We start from the raw sequence: 24,943 nt of genomic DNA, 5'->3' as shown, positions 1-24,943 counted from the left end.
ATCAACTGAGCATGAAGCTATCAGGATAATGAGTTTTAAGATGTTTTTATTTTTCTTCAGAGAAAGCTATTGAATTACGGCTTGCAAAAATTGATCACACTGCAGTGCATCCCCATTTGCTTGATATGAAGATTGGACAAGGAAAATATGAACCTGGATTTTTCCCTAAACTTCAGTCTGATGTGCTTTCTATGGGACCAGCAAGCAACAAGTGAGTAAACTGAGTTTGGAAGATATTATACATACCAAACTGAGTGATTGGAGACCATGTACTTTTAAAAATTGTGATCAACTTTAATAGCTATGGGGAATAATCTTTAGATTTAGAGAAGTACTAGCAGGGCCCGGCCACGCGTTGCTGTGGCAGTTGTCCTTCTCATCACAGTCTGCAACCCACACAGATGTCCATGCAGGTCCAATGATCCCCAGCATAGCCTTTTGGGAGCAGCAGTGGCATAGTGGCTAAGAGCAGGTGCACTCTGATCTGGAGGAACTGGGTTTGATTCCCAGCTCTGCAGCTTGAGTTGTGGAGGCTTATCTGGGGAATTCAGATTAGCCTGTACACTCCCACACACACCAGCTGTGTGACCTTGGGATAGTCACAGCTCTCTCAGCCCCACCCACCTCACAGGGTGTTTGTTGTGAGGGGTGAAGGGCAAGGAGGTTGTAAGCCCCTTTGAGTCTCCTACAGGAGAGAAAGGGGGGATATAAATCCAAACTCCTCCTGCTCCTCCTCCTTCTCCTCCTCTTCTTCTTCTTTTGGGGTGGTCAAATGGAATCCCTCTTTCCCTTTTCAATTCACATTATTATATGGTGCTGTCTTGGTTTTTAGAATAAGGTAACCCTTTCCAGAGTGCGAATCCCGCTGTCCATGAGACTGGTTGACACGCACAGTCCTGGCTTGGGTAAGGCAGAACTGGGGCAAGGAGGCTATCCCAGTGAGGCAGCAGAGGCAGGGTGGTGAGGCGCTCAGATCGAGGCCAGCTCCCTGGGTTTTTAAAGGGGCCATGTGCAAAAGAAGCGGAGCCAGTAGTGTTGGTTCGCCCCTGACCCGCGGATTTTCTTAGAAGAAAAAGGCAAACTCCAGCTTGCTTTTAGTAAAAGAGAGCTGTGGCGAATATGGGTGAGGAAGTGGGTAAGTGGTGGTTGGATGTGAGGGAGGGCAGAGTGAGGTGTGTGAGGATGAGCTGGATGTGTATGAGAGTATGTGTGTCGTGTGGTAGTAGTGGGTGAGGCACAGAGAGTGAAAGTTACCTGCATGTGTGTGTGTGTGGGGGGGGGGAACCCCACCTGACGTCTCACACGGCAAAGTGTGTATGTGTTTCACTTCCACTCGTATTACCAAACAGTATTACTTATTTACTGTTTTAACTGCTCATCTCTGCCCATCTGCACGAACTTTCTAAGCCCTCATACCAAGCCCTCAGGCCATAGATAGACATGCTGCACGAACATTCTAAGGGTGACAGTTAAACACAGCCAGCTTCATGGCCTGGTGCACCAGGAAAAAGATGTTTTACCGGCTCAGGTATGGACTTTCGGCAATCTGAAGGTCCAGTTACCCGGCTGCAACAGGGAGGGACGTCATGTGAAAATTTGGGGGCGATGCGTCCAGCCGTTTCGGCGTTAGGGAGTCACCAACAAACGGATGGTTAGCTTTTTATATATATAGATATCAGGGGTCACCCTGTGTAGAGTGCCATAGATGAGGTAATTTTATTCTCAATAGGCTATATTCTGTCCTTGTAAGAAAATATCTTTTTTGTAATTTTTTTATTAATTAAAAAAGAGAGATATAACATGAAAAATAAAGGCATAGGCCATGTTCATAGAGGAAAGGAAAAAAATCTATAAAATACACTGTACGATACTTGATAACCACAATAATAATGTTAAATAATATTTAAAAATAAATGGTGGTAAAATAAAAGCTTGAAGTGATGATTATTATAAATTAATTTCAGAAAATAATTCTTGGATGATAAAAAATAAGTTAATGTATATTATTGTCATCTATTATATATTTGAATGTTTTGCCCCTAAATACCTTCTTGATATAACATAACAAAGAGATTGCTAATAATTCATATATATCATTTCAGCTACATCTCCTCTACTCCCCATTTTTAAAGAATCGTGTGTGTAATATTCTTTCCATTTGTCTTTAAATTCTTTGGTTGGTCTGTTATTCACATAGTCAGTTTTGCCATTACTGTGTATTTGACTGGCCTGCTTTTCCAATCTTCCCACCATAGACAATCTTCTTCTTTCCATTTTGTTGCAACTATAACTCTAGCCACTGTTCTCATGTGTATAAACAGTTCTTCTAAATTTTTTGGAATATTTTATATAAGAACTGTGAACAAAATGGAGGAACAAGAAGACAAATCTCTTCTTCTCGATAGAAAACAATTCTATAAAGATTGATTTTTAAACTAATATTGTTTTCAACCATATCTTGTAAAAAGATACTGAGCTGAACTAGCAGAATGTGTTAATGGATAAACTATTATATGTGGCACCATTTTTGTCATTTTATTGCCAGCCTCTGTTGCTTAGGAACAAGAGTGAACCCACACATTTTATTTTAATTTCTGAGTATATCTTAAAGCAGGTCTCCTCAACATGGTGCCTGCCAGTACCCATCAGGCTTTTCAAAAAGTAGGGCCTTTTAAAGACAGGCTTGTTATTGGCTGCCTTCATTCAAATGGATGGGTTTCTATGACTGCAGTAGGACTTGCAGCTTCAGGAGGATCAGGAGAACTAATGAGCACTCAAGTTTCTGGTTCCATTCTCCTTTCAGGCATTCCTTTCTTTTATTGCCCCCTGTGTGTCTTCTTTTTTTCCCCTTGGGTTTTCCTTCACTTTTTTAAAATTCCTTTTCTGTGAGTCCCTTGCAAAGTAAGGAGGGAGGTATTATGTTTAGCTCTGCTACCTTAGGCAGTCATTTTGGAGTGGCGTGGCGCTTACCTCTCCTTCTCAGAATTCCAAAAGTTTGGAATTAGGGTTGGTGATTCAGTAAACCTGAATCACAGAAAAACCTGAAAAAGCCTTATTGGGCTTGAAAGGCAGCGGAGGGGGGAGGGAGAGAGAGAGAGAGAGATATCTCTCCATGTGACGCTGAGCAAGCTGAGCCCCATGTGCAAGATCTACCCCTTCCGATACTTTTCAAGTCCTGCAGGCCTTGAAAAATATCAGACAGGGAAAGATTGGCTGGATCCTGCAAGCTAGCTCAGCCCCACATGCAGGATCTATCCCTACTGATGCTTTTCAAGCCCCGCAGGGCCTGAAAAGCATTGGTGGGAGGTCGATTGACCAGATCCTGCATGCGGGGCTGAATTAACTCAGCCCCACATGTAGGATCTATCCCTCCCCCTGCCAATTCTTTTCAAGCCTTAATGATAGGTTGGCCAGATCCTATATGTGGGGCTGAGCTAGCTCAGTGCTGCATGCAGAACCTGCCCCCTGTCAATGCTTTCCAAGGTCTCCAGGGCTTGGAAAGTGCTGGCAGGGGCAGTTCTCTCCCTCCACACTGTTTCCTAGCCTGGAGTTTTTGGGAGATGGTGTGTGTGTGAAACATTTTGGGTTCAGATTTTTTTAAACTGAATATTTTCAGCTCTAGCTGACTAAAGCTGATGGATACCAGCTTTATGTGTTTTTACCAATGATTTCCAGTTAAAAAAAAACCCCGAACCCGAAATTTACTGATATTTTTAATCAATGTTCAAGCCTATTGGGGACCACTGTCTTATAGATTGCTTCTCTTGATTTTCCAGATGGACCAAGCGAAATGCACCTGCACAGTGGAGGAGGAAAGATAGGCAGAAACAACACACAGAGCATCTTCGTCTTGACAATGATCAGAGAGAGGTGAAAACTATTTTGTAACAAAAATACTGAATGTTGATGCCTTTCTTTTACATAGCTGGCTCAGAAATTCCCAGTATCTTTTTTCTGAATTACACACATGCTACACTGCAATCCCGAGCTCCTGCACAGTCTTAGGCCCTTTCTGCACAGGCCAACTACAGCGTCCCAGGGACGCTAAAAACAGCATCCCTGGAAGACTGTTCACATGGCGCAGCAGCGCCAGCCTGCAACTCCCGAGCGGTGTGAAGTTGCTGTTTTTCAGAAACAGTGGCTTCCAACTGCTGCCGTACGAATGGCAGCGGCTGGAAGGCGCCATTTCCCTCCCCTTCCCTGGACGCCTTCCCTGGACGCATGGGGTAGAAAATGGGGTAGAAAATGTTGACAGAGAGAAATTTTTCTCTCTTTCTCACAATACTAGAACCAGGGGGCATTCATTGAAAATGCTGGGGGGAAGAATTAGAACTAATAAAAGGAAACACTTCTTCACGCAACGTGTGATTGGTGTTTGGAATATGCTGCCACAGGAAGGTGGTGATGGCCCAGCCCACTAACCTGGATAGCTTTAAAGGGCTTGGACAGATTTATGGAGGAGAAATTCGATTTATGGCTACCAATCTTGATCCTCTTTTGTCCAGGAATTGCAAATGCATAGCAGAAGTCGGAATTAACAGGGAGCAACAGCACAGAAGGCATTGCTTTCATCCTACATGTGAACTCCCAAAGGCACCTGGTGGGCCACTGCGGTAGCGAAGGCTGGACTAGATGGACTCTGGTCACAGTCAGCTGGCTTGTTCTTATGTTCTTATGTTCTTATGGCCTTACCCCCCCCCTTGACCGTTTCATGGAGCCGGTCGGATTAGGGTTCTCCGGTAGGGAAAGATGAAGCAGCCTGCGCGAGAGAGCTGCACTGTCCCCGAGCAGCGTACCATCCCTCTGGCTCTTCTGCCGTTACGCACAGGCCAGGGGACGCCCTCCGCCCTCGCGACTCCAGAGCTGTAAAGATTGCAGGGCAGGGGGGCATGTCCCCTGGCCTGTGCAATGTGCCAGAAGGCCAGAGGGGGAATGGTCAGCTCTGGGACAGTTAAGCAATAGCTCCTCGAAACTCGCCAGCTTATCTTTCCCGAAACGTCCCCTACCGAACGGCCTAATTAAGCGAGCCGCTCTGGGGTGCGTCGGTGTCGATTCACGTCTTGAAGCTGCAGCCTTAGATTAGGGTAACTTTGCATAGGGTTTTATTGTCTGTCTTTTAAGAAGTCTGTTCTAAAAGTTGCAGAACATTAGAATCTTTTGCATTTTCAGGAACTATATACAAGCAATAGAACATCCCATTTTAATTGCTAATGCTTTTTAGCAAAGATTTAGATAAGGAATACAAAAAGGCATATTTGTGTTAAATGAAATATTCACTTTTGAAATGTATGGGCAGCTGTAAAGTAATATCCAGCTATTATTCCTGGGCATTTGTAATGAAATACCTGGGTATTTGTAAATAAAATAGGCAACTGCCTAGTTCACTTTAACAAGGGAAACAGCAGTATTGCTTTCAGCTTACCGTCCACAGTGCAGTAAACTTCTTTGGACGTGGTGCAGCTGTACCATGGCTGCGGCATCGCTGACCATGACACAACTCCTCCTTTCCCCCTCAGGATTTTACTGTTAAAGATGCATAAACTTGTTTGGTAAATTATTACGTAAATATTTACTGATATTGTTCTTTATTGATATTGTCATTGTCCACCAATATATCATCTACTTATGAAAATATTCTTACTGGTTCTTAACCAAATCAGGGCAGTTAGGTAAATGAAGAAAACTAGAAGAATGAATGTGTTAGTTTTGGATAAAATCTGTTATACAGTCACTTGGGAAAAACAAATACTTTTTGCAAAGTTCTATGAGTTTTAAGTCCCAGCTTTCTTTAGCTTTAATTTTGTGTTATATTTATTTATTTATTTATTTATTCCCTGCTTTGTTTAAATGTCTCTTAATTTATAAGTTGTGTTGTATAACTTTTTGAAGTCGCAAGTAATTTTATGGCCTCTGTCCTGTTTTTGCATGTGTGCTTTTATTATTTCTTGTTCCGCTACTGTATTGTTACCTAACATGAGCTGTTTAATTTTTTATTTTGTTTTGCTATGTTTTGCTACCTTCCCTGTCTTGCCAGCACCTGGATTTTGTTTTGCCAGAGCTTCAGTTGCAATTATGTTTAGACTTGGACCAGCATGATTGGCCTTTCACGCACTCTATAAAATCTGTTTCAGAGCTTTACCTGGTATGTTTATATGCATAGGTGTGTGATGTGATCTTCTATAAATCTGTTGAATATCATCAATAGCTCCCTTGAGCAAGGAGTTTTTCCGGATGGGTTGAAGGAGGCAGTGGTCCGCCCACTCTTGAAAAGACCATCGTTAGATCCAGGGGATCTGGCCAATTACCGCCCCGTCTCAAATCTTTCGTTTCTGGGGAAGGTAATTGAGAGAGTGGTGTTGGAGCAGCTTCAGGGCTTCCTGGATGACACATCGGCCTTTGACCCCTTTGACCCCTTCCAGTCCGGCTTCCGTGCTGGAGACGCGGCAGCCGAGGCGGAGATTCACCGTCGCCGTCACAGATCGCAGCTCCATTATGCAGCTTGACCAAGGCGGATCGGCTGCTGGTTTTCGTTAGAATCTTACCGCTGCAGCGTTTGATGTGGTTACGATCCACGCACAGCACTTTGACCCGCGCCTGAAAGCGTTTCGAGGGATCACGGGGCACTGTCCTTCAATGGATTGCCCTCGCTTTCTCGGGGACCGTTAAGCCAGCAAAGTGTGAAGTCGCGGGGACCAAGCCTCACCGAGGTGCCCACTTCAATGTAAGGTGCTCTCAGGGGCGCTTGCTGTCCCAGCTATTATTCTAACATCTATATCACGACCACTTGCTCAGCTGATGCGGAGCTTTGGGCTGATTTGTCACCAGAAATGCGCTGGATGACACTCCAGCTCATTCCTGTTGATAAGGAGGGGAGCTGTATCCACGCCCCTGCAGCTCTACAGCATTGTTTGAGGCTGTTAAAATGGCTGATTTAGTTAAGCAGCAGAGCAGGCTGAAACTGCCAATCCATAGCCAGGCGGAGATCACTTTGGCTGGAAGGCCACAGGGGAGGCAGGGGATTTCCAGCCGCGGTGGGAAGGAGGACCATTTTGGCGCCCGGCCCCTCATCCGCAGTCTGGGAAGTCCACCTGGATTCGTCTCTTTCAATGGAGACCCAGGTGGCCCTTATGTAACCCAGACTGCATTTTTTTCCCATGGGGTCTCCTTCAGATGGTTTGTTTATTGCAATGGGAGGTGAAAGGCAAGTAATCCCCACAAGAACTCCCAAACTGACAATATGTGCGAGAAGGAGGAAGTGGCTTCTTAACAGGGGCAAATGGCTGCTTATTTTGCCTCTAGAAACATTTGAATGTAGCTCCACTAAAGGTTTACTACCCTTCTGCCCAGACAGTGGTCTTCTGGTACTCCTTCTGCCTTTAATCCCTCCCAAAATGACTGTCAAAGGCAAAAAGGAAGGGACTCACAGTATTAGGCATATGCATTTCTGGATTAATACAGCCCACAGTAGTTGTCAACTGCATGATGTCTTCAATTACATCATCTATCTGAAAGGAAAAGGGACACTCTTTCAAATATGCCAGATTTAAAAACAAAAACAAAACTATTCAGGCACATGCACAGATGTTGGAAACACACTCTTAAGTTTAAGAACTTCATCTAAGAAATGCTTAGTTTTCTGTTGAAAAAGAAAAAAGTGTTTCCTCCACAGCCAGCATTCCCCTTAACTTAGAGTCGACCATCCCCCCGCATCTTCTTGCACATACCATCTGATGCACTTTACCACCTATTATCCTCCCAGAGAGGAACCTGACCCCTCCCTTTCTTTTTTACTGGGGTGATCTTAATTGAATTGGCCATATTAGGGCACCTATTATGATACTAACCGCTGTTTTTAAGTAGCTTTTAATGGATTTTAGTATTATATTGTTGTTATCGATTTAATTAATTGTATATGTGAATGTTGTTCACCGCCCAGAGCCCCCAGGGGATGGGGCGGTTTATAAATCGAAACAATAAATACATACATACATACATACATACATACATACATACATACATACATACATACATACATACATACATAGTTTGTGATTACAGTATGTACATACTGTATTTCAGAGTGAAGAGTTTTTTCTTTTAGTAGGGGCTGAAAATGTGTTTTTCTTAATGTAGGCCTAGAACAATCCAGTTGCTGAGTTATCTCCAATGTACTGGGCATTGTCAGTGCAGGACTTTGTTTCATATGGAGAATATTTTAGTATACCTGCAGTGAAGTTCTACCTTTTTTGGTTGCAAAACAGCAAGTAGCCAGAGTTTCAGTTTCAGTGAAAAAGTAAAAGGTTTAGGTCCTTGTGATATATCAAGCCACATTATTTCATGAGATGGGAAATTATTTCTGTGGGCATGATGACTGCAGGAAAATACAAGGCATAACTCTTCAGATAAACCTTACCTCATCTTAGCTGGGGTTTTTTAAAAGTTGTACCTTTGTATACATTCTGGGTTTGCCTATTTTTCTACAGAAGTATATTCAAGAAGCCCGGAATCTGGGCAGCACCATCCGGCAGCCTAAACTGTCTAATCTCTCACCATCAGTAATTGCACAGACCAACTGGAAATTTGTTGAAGGTTTGCTTAAAGAATGCAGAAATAAGGTATTTTCCTTGTTGCTTCAGCTTCATTGGTGATGTACCTATAGTATATTGCCTTCTACTGTATATGATTTGCTAATGAAGAAATAAACTTTTATAAGATTTTAAAAATGTTCATATTAACATAACAGTAAAATTTTATTCTTTATGCATATTACATTTTGAGTGGATAACATGTATGTATCATAATTCAATATGCCTTTCTGGTATAGTTGCAACATGATTTTAACATCCTTTTTTCTAGTAAGCTGTGTATTCTTATCAATACTCAACAGAAATAGTTCATATATTATTAACAGTAAAATTTGAAATTGCATGCCACTGGAAATTCAAGAAAGTCTTCTAATTGATGACTGGGAATAATATGGCAGGCATACATTATTTTTTAAAAAAATTAAATTAATTTGTTAACTGAATACAGAAATGTTCGACCTACAAGTTGAAGACACTGTATGCCCTTTTTTGGGGATTCCTGTGATCACACTGAAGGGGTTTTCCCTTGTTCAGAAATGGTTTTAGAGGTGGGATTCAGCCGGTTCTGTCAGGTTCGGCTGAACTGTTGGTTAATCCCACCTCCACACCCCCAAACGGTTTGTTAATCCCATCCTAGCCGTCCTTCAGGCCAGGTGCTCGTGCAAGTGCCGTGGCAGCAGGCCTTTCAAGGAGCCGGCCTGCTGCAGCAGCGGCTGCCCGAGCCCGTTCCCGGCTTTCCTTCAGGCCGCCTCCTGCCCTGGAGGGCAGGAGGTGGCCTGAAGAAAAGCTGAGGGCTTGTGCGAGCACCACGGCAGCAGGCCGTTTAAGGAGCGGTCTGGTGCGGTGGTGGCTGCCCAAACCCAGTCCCGACTTTCCTTCAGACCGCCTCCTGTCCTGACAGGAGGCGACCTGAAGGAAACCCCGGGGTCCACGCAAATGCTGCAGTAGCGGGCCGTCCAAGCAGCTGGCCTGCTGCAGCGGCAGCCTGAGCCCGGTCCCAGTTTTCCTTCAGGTCACCTCCTGAGGGCAGGAGGCAGCCTGAAGGAAAGCCAGGGGCTCACATGAGCGCCACGGCAGCAGACCATTTAAGGAGCCGGCTGGTACAGCGGCAGCTGCCCGAGCCCATTCCCGGCATTCCTTCAGGCCACCTCCTGTCCAGGACATGGCTTGAAGGAAAGCCAGAGGCTTACACAAGACAGTTTCTATGATTGGCCAAAGAACACTGCTGTTCCTAACCTACACTCTTATTTGCCACTCCAATTTGCCACTGCATCCCTCCCACCCATTCCTGTTCCCTGCAAAAGGTCTGTGGGGGGAACAAGATTATTAGACTCAATATTTGAAGCCCAGCAACCTTGCAAAGAAAGCAGTGCATCTACTAGTCTAACAAGAGAGCCTTCTTTGTGAGTTTTCCTATTTGTTTTTCTAAGATGCTTCTTCTTCCTTCCCTCCTGTTGCCCTCGAAACCATCCAAAAAGCAGGAAAAGGGCACAAGGATTTTTTTTCTCCCATCAATAGCTAGTAGTCGGCATTCCCAAATAGATCTTGAATAAAGCTGATTTTTTTGGCTTTTTGGGGGATCAGACTAGTCAACTCGCTTTCAGATTCTCTGGTTTGATATTCAGCTGAAAAAAATCTGGAAAATGCTGTCTAAGTATTTTTCAGATGTGTGCATTTTTGCTGGGTTTTTTTGCTCAAATATGTCAAATGCACATCCCTACATTTAATTATACATGGTAGTATATAAAGTATATGCATATTACATGCCATGGAAACTTAGCTCCCAGTTTCCCATGTTTTCATTGTTGTGCTTTGGTTTTCCATCATGACCTAGCCAAGTCCAAGTCTATCAAATGAACGATGTTGACTATTCATCTTAGCAGAAAAACATTACGTGCCAACACTAGATCCTAGCTACCTTTTCTACTTACAGAAAGAAGGCACTCCCAGCCACAGTTGGGGAGAGGAATTTTTCTGATTCCTCCCTTGTACTACGGACCCTCAGGTTGATTATAGAAATCCGGTGACTTCCATTAAAAAAGATTTTGAGAGCATGGCAGTCTGCAGCTGGTGTGTCTTTGTGTGTTAGAAATTAACCTAACTACTGTGATTCTATCAAACTGCTTGGTAGGGTGAAGTAATATATAAAACATGATGCCTATCAACGCCCCAACCCCTACCCTATCAAAAACATATAATGTCTGTTAAAAACAAATAAACTGGGCCTGTGATTTCCCTTTTTCTGTTTCAAAAGACAAAGAGGATGCTAGTGGAAAAAATGGGTCGTGAAGCAGTAGAACTTGGTCATGGTGAAGTGAATATTACAGGTGTTGAAGAAAATACATTGATAGCCAGCCTCTGTGATCTCTTAGAAAGGATATGGAGCCATGGTTTGCAGGTGAAGCAGGTAAGAAATGAAATTTCTGCTGTATAATAATATTGCCCCTGTTCATCTATTAAAAATAAAAAATGTTTCTGCTGCTACTGTTACTATAGATGTTAAATGCAAGTTGTGGATAATTGCATCAAATCTTTTGAATGGGATTAGGATATTATACATAAATGAGAATGGAGACAGGTAGAGCTGTTTAACTACGCACTAGAATCTTAAATCATCCCCCCTTCACCCTTTTCCTTAACTGTGGTCTTTAACTAAAAGATGATCAAGTGAAGTTTTAAAATCTTATTTAATGAGTGTGAAAATTATGATGTTTTGCAGGAACCTCCCAAGGTCATGCATGAATGTAAAAAGATATATTTGAATTCTGGTTCTGAGAGGCTTTACTGTGACCCTGAAACCTTGTACTGTAAACCAGAATTTATTTTCTGTTATCCCTTATCTACTGCTTCTGTTGCCTGAATCTGCTTTTAGATTGTAACGGTTTCTCTGTGTGAAGTTATATACTGTCTGATTCTGTCCTTCCCTCTTATATACTACATAGGATAGAAGCTGTACTACTTTCATCCTAGAAGATAAAGCATCAGTATACTCTGCTACAACTCAGATTTGGGCTTTTCAGACCAGCAAACGGCCAACCCTACATAAGGTTAATGCTTTGGATTGTTTGCAGATGTTGGCAAACAGTGCTGAACAGTCTGTTGTGGTAGAGTATTAAGGAATATGTGGAGGAAGTGTAAAACATCTAAACCCGTCTGAAAAGCACTACCACTTCCACTTGTAAAATGAGCTTTGGCTTCCATCTCAGAAGCTGAGTCTTATTAATGCATTTAATCATTGGTGCAAGATTATGCCCTCTCAAAAATCAGTGTAAAAGTAGCTTTCCTCAGCTCCCTCTTTACCATACCCAGCTTTTGCCAACTGTTCTGCTGCTGGACCTTCTTAGCCCTGCATAGCTACCACTTTATTCTTCCTTTTGTTTCAGCTTTGTATTTATCAGTCTTGCTAATTTATGCATTTTGTGAGATATAATTTAGATAAATCTATCACATTTGAAAGCATTTTTCTTTGTCATCTCTTGTGTATACATCATTAATATTTTCCCTTGGCTTTGTCCACATATCAGCATGCATTTCAAGGAAATGAATAGTTGTGAGTTGTCTATTCATAATTCCACATAATGTGCTTTTCATTTACTTTTGGTTCCTTGGGCTTTTGTGCTCTTTACGTGATCTGTTCCAGCACTGGAGTCAGCATATATATTGATCACTCTGCAGGTGTTAATATATTGAGTTGTATGTGTTTATATCTATACTTATATGTTCCCTTTTAATCTGTTGTATTATCTGCTTGTAGTTATTGTGATGGGGCCATCTATACACTTGGGCTAAATAATCAGAATTTAAAGGGCCTTCTGATCTGGCCCCACCCTCCATGATAGGGCAAAACGTTCTATCCTCTAGACTTCCACAGACCAGCCTGTGAAATCTAGGTCACAGTGTACCACACAGAGCAAGTGAAAAAACAAAACAGATAGTTCCAGATAAGATGAGCTCAGAAAGGAAATATCTAGAGTTTTTTTAAAAAATTACTTCCTCTATAAATTGTTGCGTGAGCAGTTCACTGCATCTTCCCTCCCTGACTGCCATGCATTCTGAGGTATCATAATAGAATGTGCAGTGCACATTACATAAATTTATTCTGTCTTTGACTTATTGCGCTTCTTTATTCCCACAACTTTTCCAGATTCTTACAGAATACTTTACTTTTTATTATAAAAAGAAAACTTCATTACAACATAAATGAGATAATATGAGACTATCATGATTTATAACTCATATACTTCTTGGCATAAATAGCTCTTCCGTGGGTTTGCTTTCCTCTCATAAATGTCCAGTAGTGGTATTTTGTAGTTTGTAAGCACTCAAGACATGGCCTAAAAAAGGTAAACGTGAAACTTATTTTAAAATTGTTGTACAGGTAGATAGATACCTGGTGTTTTAGTAATTGCTACTCAAATGAATGTATTGTCAGTAATGTGGTGACGAAGAAACTTAGTGATATTTTAGTATCTCTGTTCTTTAGCAAATTCTGCACAGTGAACCTGGTGTAAGCTAAACTGTATGACTGCCACAATATTAATGTTATCCATGCATGGCAGTAGCCAAGATGGAAATACTTTAACCGGTTATGTTAACCGGTTATGTTATGTATATTTTGTACATTGTCATGGATATGTATCACTAATCATCTAGATTCCTATCATACTTTTATTGCATTCTTCCTTCAAGGAACCCAGAGCAGCAATGCTGTTGTTCCTCCTCCCTTTTATTTTTACAATAACTTGTAACATAGACCAGGTTGAATGACTGACCAATAATAAACATAAATAAATAGGGTTATCCAGTGAAGTTCATGACTGAGAATCTGAAGGTCAGTTTTCTCAGTGCTAGTCTCATTACACCCTGCTTATTTTCATCAGTTGATTTACACTGGTTCTCATAAGTGACCCTCACTGAGCCAAAATAATGTTTAAATTCTTCCTTCCGACAGCTTATTTTTCTTTGGTTTTATTTGGCTGCTGATTCCTCGTCTGTCTGTTCTTGTCTTGGTTACCTCCATAACAGCACTCTAAGTGGCATACTGTTATGTAATTGCATTCAAAGGGAAATTACATTGCATTAGCTTTCACGGCCTTGGCCCCCGTTTGGTGGAACAGGATGCCTAAGGAGGTTAGGGCCCTGCAGGACCTACAGGAATTTCTCAGGGCCTGTAAAACAACCTTGTTCAATCGAGCCTTTCCACCTAGCCACTGCCTCGGCCTCCTGTGGGTACGAAAGGAAGGGGGGGTGCGTTTTGTTGCCATCTAATTTTATCTGTTGATTGGACCTGTTTTATTGTATTGCATTTTATATGGGTTTTTATCCTGTTGTGAATGCTGCTCAAGGCGGGTTATAAATATAAATAATAAAAATAAAATAAATAAAATAATGACTATATGACCCTTACTGACCTTAAGAAAACCTTTTAGAAGTTACTGAGATAATGTGAGATTAGTTACGGTAAAATACTTTATTATGGTCAAGGACCAAAATTGTAATTAACATGTAATTAATTAAGATGGACGAAAGAAGGCCATGGGGCATAAAATTCAATTTGAGCCATAGGTAGAATGATAAAAGAGCCATGTTAGCCTCCAATCTCACCACTGAATTTGAAACACAATTTGAGACCTGAAGAACCTCTTTCAAAAATCAAAACATCCATTCAAGAGGATCAAAGGAAAAGGAGGCAGGCCCCCCAAAAGAACCATATAGAAGTTGCTTGTTGGAAATAATGAATGTAATACTTAAATAGAACATAGTTCCCCAGACTTTCAAATCTGTGAAGGTAGAAAATTTAGGGTGGCTACTATGTTATTTTTCAGTTTCCAGGTGTTCAGTAGATGTTTTAAATTATGTACTTGTATGTGGAACTGTATCCATGATTGGTGACACCTAATCATGTGTCAGTGCCATAGGTCTGTTTCCTGTATGGGGCTCTTCGGGTGGCAGGAGGGATTTTGAATTTCCCTCTTCCCTGTGCCGCCTGGAGGCCCTTTGGAGGTGCTGTGGTGCTGCCTTAGCAGCGCTGTCTACGGCCACAGGGCAGCTCCCCCTCCATCTAATTGAGGGGAAAGGAAAGGGGAAAATACTGTCCTTTCATTGTAATGTTCAACTGAATGGTAACTTTCTGAAAGACATTACAGTTTCTGGCTTATATAAAATCTGTGTTCAGTAACCTCTGTTTATTATCATTCTCCTCTGTAATTTCAGTAGTCTTTGATATTCATGAGCAACTTATGAATGTTCTTGAGAGGCGAGTGAATTGTAATGTGGCACTTCTTATCTTCCAGTTCTGTAAGGAAGTTAGTAACGACTATGTAAGGTGTTGCATTGTTTAATGCTTCAGAGATGTGGCAAAATGGTATGTTGAATTTCACTCCAGTGAGAGGGCTGTTCAACATATGCAGTGTGTTAAGTAAAAATTAAATCTTTTTTAGGTTTGCATGTACATAGCCATATATCACATTTTTTGAACTGCTATGTATACATTTGATGGGAAGCCCCAATTTGCTGGAAGATTCTTGTTCTGTGTATCTGTGTGAGTTTTGTCAGAGTTGGCAATGTACACATGAAATGTGCTTCTTATGTGATAGTAGTATCTGTGTATGAAATTAATTATGTGTGAAATTATTATTATTTGTATTCCTTTGAAAGCAGATTTCAGTGCTTTCCCAAATTAGATTTGGTTGTAAGTCCCAAAGCTAGCTTGCTGGTCTCAGTGGGCTTCTGCAGCTTTTCCTGGTTCTCTTTTCACCCATCAACTCTTCTTAAAGGCACAGATCTAATCACACCCGTAATTGCAAGATAAAGGACTTTGTTAAATTGCATTTATATTGATGTATCTGTGATAGCAAGTATATCAATACTGTAGCCCCATTCCCAACAAAACCCCGGTGGATTCCGCATGGTAGAAATATAACAGGTTGATTAAGGGAAATATCCTAGTTTGGGGAAGCACTTCACATGGGTCCCTTCCCCAAAGCAGGATTGGCCCATTACATTTCCCTCAATCCGGGTTTTTAAAAAAACGCCCAAAATTATGATGTTTTTGAAAAATCCCAGGTTGAACCCACTACAGAGGGAATAGCACAGGCACCCAACCACTTTATTTCCCCTCCCCCCACCTCCTGTTCTCCCACCTTACATCATGTCAGTTTTGTTTCTGCTGAACTGCTGACTGGTGTGATAGCCCACCATTTCAGCTCTGTTTGCATCATTTAAAAAATGGGTTCATGCAAAAGGACAGAAAGAAAATGACCTGTTTTCTTCACGGAAAATGGGTACCCTTGCAAAGGACAAAAATGGAATAAAATAGACCCGGATTTAAAAATAATGGATGTAACCTGTTATTATGCTGTGAGGAATCTACCTTCCCCAAAAGAAAGAGGCAAAGACCAAACACTGCTGAAAAAGGGAACCATGTGCTAGATCTCCCTCCCTTCCCTTCCCTTCCCTTCCACTCACTATCTCTCTTCTTGCCACTGCTGCAGCCAGGAAAGGTCTTTTAAAATACAATCTTATTTGAAATAAAGTTCTAAAAAGCCCTCCTGATCATCAAGGAGGGTGGAAGCAGAGTGTAGGAAGTGGGGTGGAGACAAAAAGAGACCCTGCTTATGTTGTTCCTTTGCAAAAGTCAAAGAGAGAGGCTTGTTTTTAAAATAGAAGCTTGTTTGAAAGAAAGTTTTAAAAATTCCCTCCTAATTATCAGAGTGAGCAGCAGGAAAGTGGGGTGGAGCCAGAAAGAGACCCTGCTTGTGTTGTTCCTATCAATGTATCAATACAAGTATTGAACAGAAGTGGAGAGGGAAGTGTGCAAAGCAGCGCAAGGGAATGGAGTGTTGAGTGGCAGACTGGGTGTGGGCAGAGGGAGGAGATCTGGGGCAAAGCTGTCCTCACTGGCAACTCTGCCCACTCTGGCTGCGAAGCAAAATTAAATTTGTGCTAATTTAACAGTCTTGTTTGCCGCAGGGAGAATAGAAAGTGAAAAGTGGGGCTTGAGGAAATATGTCTATACAAGAAATCTTGCAGTGATGCACATTTGCCCCTATTTCACATCAGATGCCTTGTGCGTAATCAGCCTATGGAATCTTATGTGCTGTGCCAAAAAAACTAAAACGATAAGTCTCTGTGCCAAGCTCTCTTCTATGATTAGTGTAAATATATTTCTTCTATCTCCTGCCTTGTTTAACTCAGCCATCCATCTCCAAGTTTAAATATCCACTCCTTTACCATTTCCTCTGCTTGTTAAACGTATCTGTGTTCTTGTTTAAGTTTACTTCTGCCTCAGTATATTTATTTTAGTGTGTCTAGTGTGGGGATTGTCTGAGAAGGAAAGAAAAATAAAAGTCAATGGGCATCCCTTTGATCTCTGGTGTGTGATAACAGGGCTGAGGGAAAGTGGCTAGCTACTTCACACTACTGTATTTTTGAGCCACCTCTGTCCCTGAAAGGAAAAGGTAGGAAAAATAATAGTGGCTTCCCTGTCTTGTTGTTATAGAAAGCTGAGTGGGTGTCTGTAGAAAGAAGCTTTTAAAAAGGCGAGAACAATTTCTATTCTATTTAAAAATTGCTTTAATGTGGAAGGCACATCCTTTCTCCACAATTAATGCATATTTCATGTGTGTTTATGTTACAGTCATAGCAGTGCTGGAACTTGAGACTCAATTTCATACATTGATTTAAAGAGGCAAATGTGCTGGGAAAGAGTTCCAAAAATGTAGAAATGTGCATAACCATTCCTTGCGTCACCATACTTTTGTTGCTCGTACGGATTTGATTAAGGGGCAGGTTTAAGTGACAGACCAAATAAACTACATTTCCAAGTGTATCTTTTTGAAATTTCTTAATTTATGTAAACTTACTTCAAAAGACCTGTTTTCCTTACTAATTGCTGTAGCATTGAATCATTTTGTCTTGGCTTTATGCAGTGGTGGGATTCAGCAGGTTCGCACCACTTCGGCAGAACCGGTTGTTAAAATGGTGCTTGTAAACAATCAGTTGCTAAATTATTTGAATTCCCACCACCAGAACAAGTTGTTAAATTATTTGAATCCCACCACTGGCTATATGTACTTACTTTTTAAAATATTTATTTAAATAACATCTGAGTCACACAATGCTCCAGACTAATAATTTGTAAATCTACTTTATAAACAAACTTTCTTCTTGATTTTAAGGGGAAATCTGCTTTGTGGTCGCACTTGTTACATTACCAAGAAAACAGGCAAAGAAAACTTACATCAGGAAGCTTCAGTACCTCAGGTAAAGATGGTTTGCATAAGAATTATGAATAATGTTGTCATTTTGTGGGGAAATCATGAACAAGTGTGATATTACCAATACAGATCATTAAAATTACATAGAATAATTGTAGTGTCTATTAACAAGTGGGGATCTATAAAGACTTACAGGGGCATCTCATTTTTCTTCCCTCACTATTTCCTCTTTCCCTTCCTGAAAGCCCCCATAGCGTGTCTCACTTTCTTGCTTGCTTCTCTCATCCCCACCCACCAGCCAAGCTACCTTTAACTGTCCCATCTTTAGCTTTTCCTCCTTTCTTGTCTCTGGAAAAATTCTGCAAGGTACTGGCCACTGGACTGGGTTCAGTAGTAAGGCACTGGATGCCAAGCTGATTTAGTTGCATTGGTAGGAATTGACAAAGGTTTGCAAGGCCACCTCATTTCCCCCTCTATCCCCCAACATCATTTCCTCTTATCTGCTCCCTGGCAGACCATATATACTCACCTTTCCCTGCTTTCTTTTCTCATTCCCACACACCCGCCAATCAATCTTTTATCTGCTCTGTCTTCAGCTATATTTTGTATTTATTTGTTTCATTTATACCCCATCTTTCTCCACAATGGGGACCCAAAGCAGCTTAGGTTGGGCTGAGAGTGTGCGACTGGGCCAAGATCACCCAGTGAGCACTGTGGCAGACTGAGGATTTGAACGTGGATCTTTGAGATTCATCTGAAACTCTAACCATTACAAACCACTGGCTTTCATGGGGTGGTTGCTGTTGAACAGTAGCAAGCCGCCATGCAGATTGGATGGCAGCAAGGAGTCCAGTGGTTCCTGGTGGACCTAGCCCCAGTGAGTTCTCCCTCAAAGACCAAGACAGCTGTGGAAAGAACTGTGTCCCCCCACCCCATCCTTTACTGATAGAAAAAAAGTTTTGAAGGTTGACAGTACTGTTGTGATTGCCTAGCGATAGCCACAATGGTCACTGAGAGGGCATTCATTTCTTACAACTACAGATGCTACTTCTATTATTTTGGTGAGGGTTTTTTGTTTTGTTTTTTGCAAATCTGGGACTTTTTCAGATTGTTGAAAAGTCTGTCTTGTCTGTTCATATCCTGTCGCCAGATTTAAGTATCCACAGATGGGGATATGTTGAGAATTAAATATATTGATGTGACCACAGCTACAGGAGAGAAATATCCAGCTTGACATATCTGTCTTAAATAAAATTAATAATAATAATAATAAAAACAGCCAGTCAGATAGCTAATGCATACCGGAGTATCCGAAGTATGGCTTTCCAGGACAGTACATCAACAAATGCCTGAAGTACTAGTTCCGCAAGATTAGAGAAGGTGAAATTGATGAGAATGAGTGTGTTTAATTTGTGTTGGCATTTTATTGAATTGACACTCTTTCATTGTCAAGAGGAACAACAGGACAGTGAGACAAAGGGGTCATGGAAAGGACCCCTTTGTGGTACAGGCAGTCTCAGAGACACTCCCACACACAATTTTTCCCTTTCTTTTCCCACTCTTTCTCAGACCTGGCCTAGGAAGAGTTCCCATCTGCCTGTCAGTTTTTAATGCTCCATGTATGCTTGCTGAGAAGAACTTCTACCCAAATAGTGAGGGTATAATTCTGGCTTATGCTTTTTATGTTAAAAAGGCAAACTGACCAAAAAAAACCAGAAAAGCGAAACAGTTGATAAACAATCTCTAATGTGGAAGGTTTAAAATGTGGAAGGTTTTTGTGTATTTATTTTTCTGAACAAAATTGATAACAATAAGGAATCTTAACAAAATAGATATAATAAAATGCACACACAAAAATAAAACAATTTACATGGCTGTTTCAGAACACTTCATACAGATATTAGTGTCAGGGCATCCAAAAACTAGCATACAATATTTTATTTATTTATTTATATTTATTGGTTATATTTTTATACCGCCCTCCCCCGAAGGGCTCAGCAAGAAATAAGCATACAATAATTTTGTATGACTGATTTAAACCATATCCATCTTCTATTCCATAAGATACACTTTTGCAATGACCATCCTGTAACAAAGCAATCTAGGCACTTTAAGCGTTACCAAAAAGTCCCCAAGAACACAATCTCAGAATAATGGGAAAGGCCCTTTAAGAACATTCATATTATCTCCAAACGAGACTGAAGTGATTGCAGAGAGACATCATCTCTAATCCTCCAGGTGAGAATATGTATGAATATTCCTTTGTTGATTCCGTTTCAGTTTCAAGAGGTATTTTGTTTGCTTATTGAATGGATGTTTTGCTATTAATTAAAGCATTTACATTGTTTGTCGCTAACACAGAGTTTGCTATTTTAGGAATACTTCTAGATTCTGAAAGAAGGAAGTCAGATGCCAGCCCAGCAATGTCTCCCTTGAGGGTGTCTCTTATCCAGGACATGAGGTTGGATTTATTTTTTTAAAAATGCAACAAAACCTTGAAGCATATTTTGATCTTATTTATATCTATTTTAAAATAGTTTCTGTATACATCTAGAACAGAGGTCTTCAAACTATGGCCCTCCAGATGTTCAGGAACTACAATTCCCATCAGCCTCTGCCAGCATGGCCAAGTAGCAGGGCTGATGGGAATTGTAGTTCCTGAACATCTGGAGGGCCATAGTTTGAAGACCCCAGATCTAGAATCTTCCTTAATTGAGTGCAAATTCTACAAAATTTCAGCTAAGTGATGGGTACTATTACTGATTCTGTTTTATCATGATAGAGTTTCTTGTATCCTTCTCACTTTGCAGAGACATGGCTAAACATTTTGATTGACGATTTTATTTAGTCATTTCAAATCAGTTTTACTGGATGCATGGAATGGAGGGGGTTGACATGTGCTTATAGGTATATATTTATACAAACACACACAAACACATATTTGCATAAGTGGTTGACTAAAGTTATGTGGGAAAACACTCAGTTAACAGTGAGATTTAAAACAGCTTTCCCCAGTCCATGCATTTTAAGTTGATTCTTTTCTGTGCAGCCATAAACTAATCTTAACGTGCTGCTACTGGATTCTTCATCATTTTACTGTAGCACATTAACACTGCTGCTTATGAATTAAACAGCCATATACCCTGCAAATTCCACAAATACCCAATGGAAAAGCTGAAAGTTGCTTGACACATAGCTGTTCCTTTTTATGTAGTTATGGATTTCAGTGGGTGATGAACACTGAAATGAACAGGAAGATCTTGGTGCTTCTTATTACAACTCAGTAGGGCAGTCTACCCTCTTGGTGCTTCTTATTACAACTCAGTAGGGCAGTCTACCCTCAGTAGGGCAGTCTACCCTCTAGGTGGTGTCCCATTGAAGCCAGGCTTGTCCAAGAGGCCAGTGATACACCCAACCCAGCAGGATCAGGTGGGGGGACCAGTCATCACATAGGTTGACTCTGAGACTTAATATCAGAGTATCAGTTGGTTGGGAAGAGGTGGGGCAACCATTTAAAGAGAGCGAGGCTGGAGGCTTGCCTGACCCAGTCACATTCAGTTGGCAATAACTCTTGCCAATTTAACTGGGGGCAACCCTTGAGGCATGAAGGGGAAGGTGTGGGCATACCCCAGGAAGTCTTTCACATAAGGTTCAAGGACTCCTAAGGTTCAAGCTACAGGATTAAAATGCTAGTCAGCTGCAACGCAGATGCCCTCACTCAGTAATTTTGCAACTTCAGAAGAGGCGTACCGACCGAGGAACAAGGGAATACCCATGTCCCTGGGCGCACGTCTGGAAATGTTTTTATTGACAAAAAAACTAGTTTATAGTTTTCTATGTAACATGTGCACCCTTTTAAATCTTGTATTCCTCTTCATTGCTGATTAGATAGGAGAAGTGGTAAAGGGATCCATATAACCAGTTTCTGGCTTTTGAAAGAAGAGATGATAACAGTATGATCTGCTTTTTTCTTTTCAGGCATATCCAGAACATTAGTGAAATTAAAACAGATGTTGGCAAGGCTAGAGCTTGGGTTCGGCTGTCCATGGAAAAGAAATTGCTCTCCAGACATTTGAAACACCTTCTTTCAGATTATGAACTCACAAAGTAAGTTGTAGGTGTTCAGTGACATTCATTCTACCAGAGGTCTGTTTTCAGATAAACAGACAAAACAGCATGGATGACGTTGACTTGGTCTGATTGTTACTTCAGAAAAAAGGATAATGTTGTAGTTCAAGCACTTTCTAGGTTGCATATATTTATTTAGTACATTTTGTCCTGCCCTTCATCCAAGGAGCCTAGAGTGGTGTGCAAAGTTCTTCTCCATTTTATCTTCAAAATAATACTATGCTCTGTTTGTTGGCACTCCAGGGCAACTGGCTGGTCACTCTGTGAAACAGTATGCTGGACTTGGTAGACTACTGGTCTGGTTCAGCAGGGCACTTCTTATGTTCTTTTGTAATCTTGCCAAGTAGGCTGAAAGACAGAATGTGTGACTGGCCCCAGGTCACCTTCATGACAGAAAAGAAGTTTGAACCTAGGGTTTCCCAAATCCCAGTCTGACACTTTGGTCACTACTTCACATGAGCTTATTGAGAGGGTATGGGTTCAGTCCCTGGGCTCTGTAACATCTTCACTGTTGTTGTGTGTTGGTTTGGGCAGTGTCAGAATCAAAATGTTGGCATGTTGGAAGGTTATGATTTTTTCTAAATTGAGGGAGTCTATGTCTTCAGCTTCAGAAATATTACTCATAGAGAATAAAACAATATAATCTTATATACTTTCATCCCATATAGTCTGGTGCATAAGAATTAGTCAGGAGATAGCTTGGTTCATCTTCAGTCTTTTAGCAGTCTGTAGCGCACCTGTCACACCTCCAGCAGTTTTTGGTGTCTCCCCCTCTGGAAACATTGCTGTCTAATGTCTTACCAGCTTCAGCCATCCTTCTGCTATCTTTCACAGTGTCCTGATAGACACAGATATAGCTAAGAAAACTGAAGGGTAATGAGTAATTCTAACTCTGTTCATTTTTTAATTTTCCGAATAAATGTTTCATATATTGAATAATCTGATCTGCAACTCAAGGTTTTCAAATAATGTAGGATTTTTGTGAGGACTGAGAGAAAAAAATGCGTAGTAGAATGGAAAAAGAAGGAAGTCGAGACTGGGGCTGAGTGTTGGGATAGGAACAAAATAGTCAGGGGAAAGGGGTGCTCTCAGCATGGCAGTGAACTCGCAGTGACTTTGCCTTCCTCATTTCCCTGTGTTTTTGAGGTTTCATCATATACTGATTACATGTTTCCCAAGCTATTCTCTGTAGCCAGGGGGAACAGAAATATCAACCTTTAAAAAGAAAGCTTATCTGTATACAGCAAAGGTGTGGAATACAATACCTATCATTGAAATGTGGGTAATCTAGAGGATACAAGCATATATACGAAACCAAACAGTAACTTAGTAATATCCATTGCTTTAATCCAAATCCATGATGGACATGGTATATGGAAAGAGAATGGATATAAATATTTTAAATAAACAGTGTATATATATTCTGTCAGTATGTGTATTAGTATTTTTAAATTGATGGAGTATTTGTATTTTTGCCAGAAAACTCTACAAACGCTATGCTTTCCTCCGATGCGATGACGAGAAAGAGCAGTTTCTTTATCATCTCTTATCATTCAATGCTGTAGATTATTTTTGTTTCACGAATGTTTTTACAACAATCTGTAAGTACTATTTTTTATTACCGAGCTGCTGTTAAACATTTTCAGAATCTGTCCTGACTTTCATATTGGTCCATTCATTTTGATCATACCTAAACATATCATGCTAGGAGGTAACATGTACTTTGATAATGTATGGTCTGTGTTTTTTTTAGTATCTAAAATACCCTCTTCCCCTGTCAACCGGAAATATATTTAAAATATGAATTAAGTACTGATTAGCTGACTGTTATCTAGCAGAATGGACATCATTCTGTGCTACGATTGAAAGGTATTGGAACATCACAGTCAAAATGCTGTGTGAGGAATACAGGATATTGAGAAGGAAATGAGCAAATGTTCTTCGTTAATCAAGGGGAAAATCAGAAAAGCATTCCCAACATTATGTAAGGGCATTGGGCTCATAGCCATAGTATCTTAAGTGTTTATTCTGGAGTAATTATCATTAGAGGTAAACCAGTGGTTCATTGGGGTGCTGTGTGGTTTCTGGGCTGTATGGCCATGTTCTAGCAGCATTCTCTCCTGACATTTCGCCTGCATCTGTGGCTGGCATCTTCAGAGGCGAAACGTCAGAAGAGAATGCTGCTAGAACACGGCCATACAGCCCGGAAACCACACGGCACCCCAGTGATTCCAGCCGTGAAAGCCTTCGACAATACGTGGTTCATTGTCGGTTCTTAGGCAGATAGATAATTCTGTGGTTTCACCGGATTTATTAAATATTGTTGCTTCTTGCCCTCTTGTGTTCAGTGAACGATTCACTGAAAGAGAGGCTACTGCAAGAAATGAAGTGGATATGAAAATCTTACAGAAGAGGTAATCCCTGGATCCAAATTGTTTGAGAGTTTATGGCCAGGTAGTAAACATTCTGTTTTTTGGAAAGTGCTCAGAATGTATGGTGGCTGCACAACTCCACATTACCTTGAAAGAGACAGATAATTTCAATCCAGTTTCTGGCCTGGTTTTGAAACTGCAACTTCTTTGGGAAGAAATGGAAAAGTGCAGGCCTATTGGTTTTCATAGACCTCTAGCAGATTGCAGTACCATTTACATTGTGTTTTTTTCCTGGTGTTTCCAGTTCTGTATAGCCATTAAATATCAGAAAGTGGTGCTGAAGGACTGTTGATTGGGCTGCTAACATCCATGCTATGGGATCCTACAGGATTGCATTTTGTCTGTGAAATAAAACTGCAGGAATCTAATTTGTAGTGTATAGTGTCTTTAGCCAAGTTTTGGTGTGTCAGCTGTGTGGGGTTATGGTTTCTTTTTTCTTTTTTTGATAGGCACTACCTAAACATTGTGATAATCTTAGGTTATTCCTTTGTAGTCTATGTTGGTGCTTTTGGAGGCCATTTGCCTGTTTCAGTTTGTGCAAAATGTAGCAGTAAGACTGCCATGAGCTTTGAAACACACA

At 41.0% G+C, this 24,943-nt stretch overlaps 1 protein-coding gene across 11 annotated transcripts in view; it reads left to right on the top strand.

The window, feature by feature from the left end:
- Positions 1-24,943, top strand: part of DENND5A (DENN domain containing 5A) — a 73,015-nt gene that overhangs the window by 36,761 nt on the left and 11,311 nt on the right. For 6 of the 11 annotated variants that reach the window (XM_048486412.1, XM_048486411.1, XM_048486418.1 and 3 more), the window contains 10 exons: positions 61-211; positions 3,777-3,870; positions 6,035-6,142; positions 8,484-8,615; positions 10,840-10,992; positions 11,528-11,632; positions 17,765-17,849; positions 20,180-20,264; positions 21,782-21,910; positions 23,411-23,532. In XM_048486412.1, coding sequence (XP_048342369.1) covers positions 61-211; positions 3,777-3,870; positions 6,035-6,142; positions 8,484-8,615; positions 10,840-10,992; positions 11,528-11,632; positions 17,765-17,849; positions 20,180-20,264; positions 21,782-21,910; positions 23,411-23,532 — 1,164 coding nt within the window. The remainder of the gene's footprint in view (positions 1-60; positions 212-3,776; positions 3,871-6,034; positions 6,143-8,483; positions 8,616-10,839; positions 10,993-11,527; positions 11,633-17,764; positions 17,850-20,179; positions 20,265-21,781; positions 21,911-23,410; positions 23,533-24,943) is intronic. The other 5 variants (XM_048486420.1, XM_048486414.1, XM_048486422.1 and 2 more) reach the window with 3 other exon arrangements.

This window comes from Sphaerodactylus townsendi, linkage group LG02 (genome assembly GCF_021028975.2).
Source record: "Sphaerodactylus townsendi isolate TG3544 linkage group LG02, MPM_Stown_v2.3, whole genome shotgun sequence".
In the NCBI taxonomy this organism is placed as follows: domain Eukaryota; kingdom Metazoa; phylum Chordata; class Lepidosauria; order Squamata; family Sphaerodactylidae; genus Sphaerodactylus; species Sphaerodactylus townsendi.
This window is presented reverse-complemented; position numbering and strand designations above follow the sequence as displayed.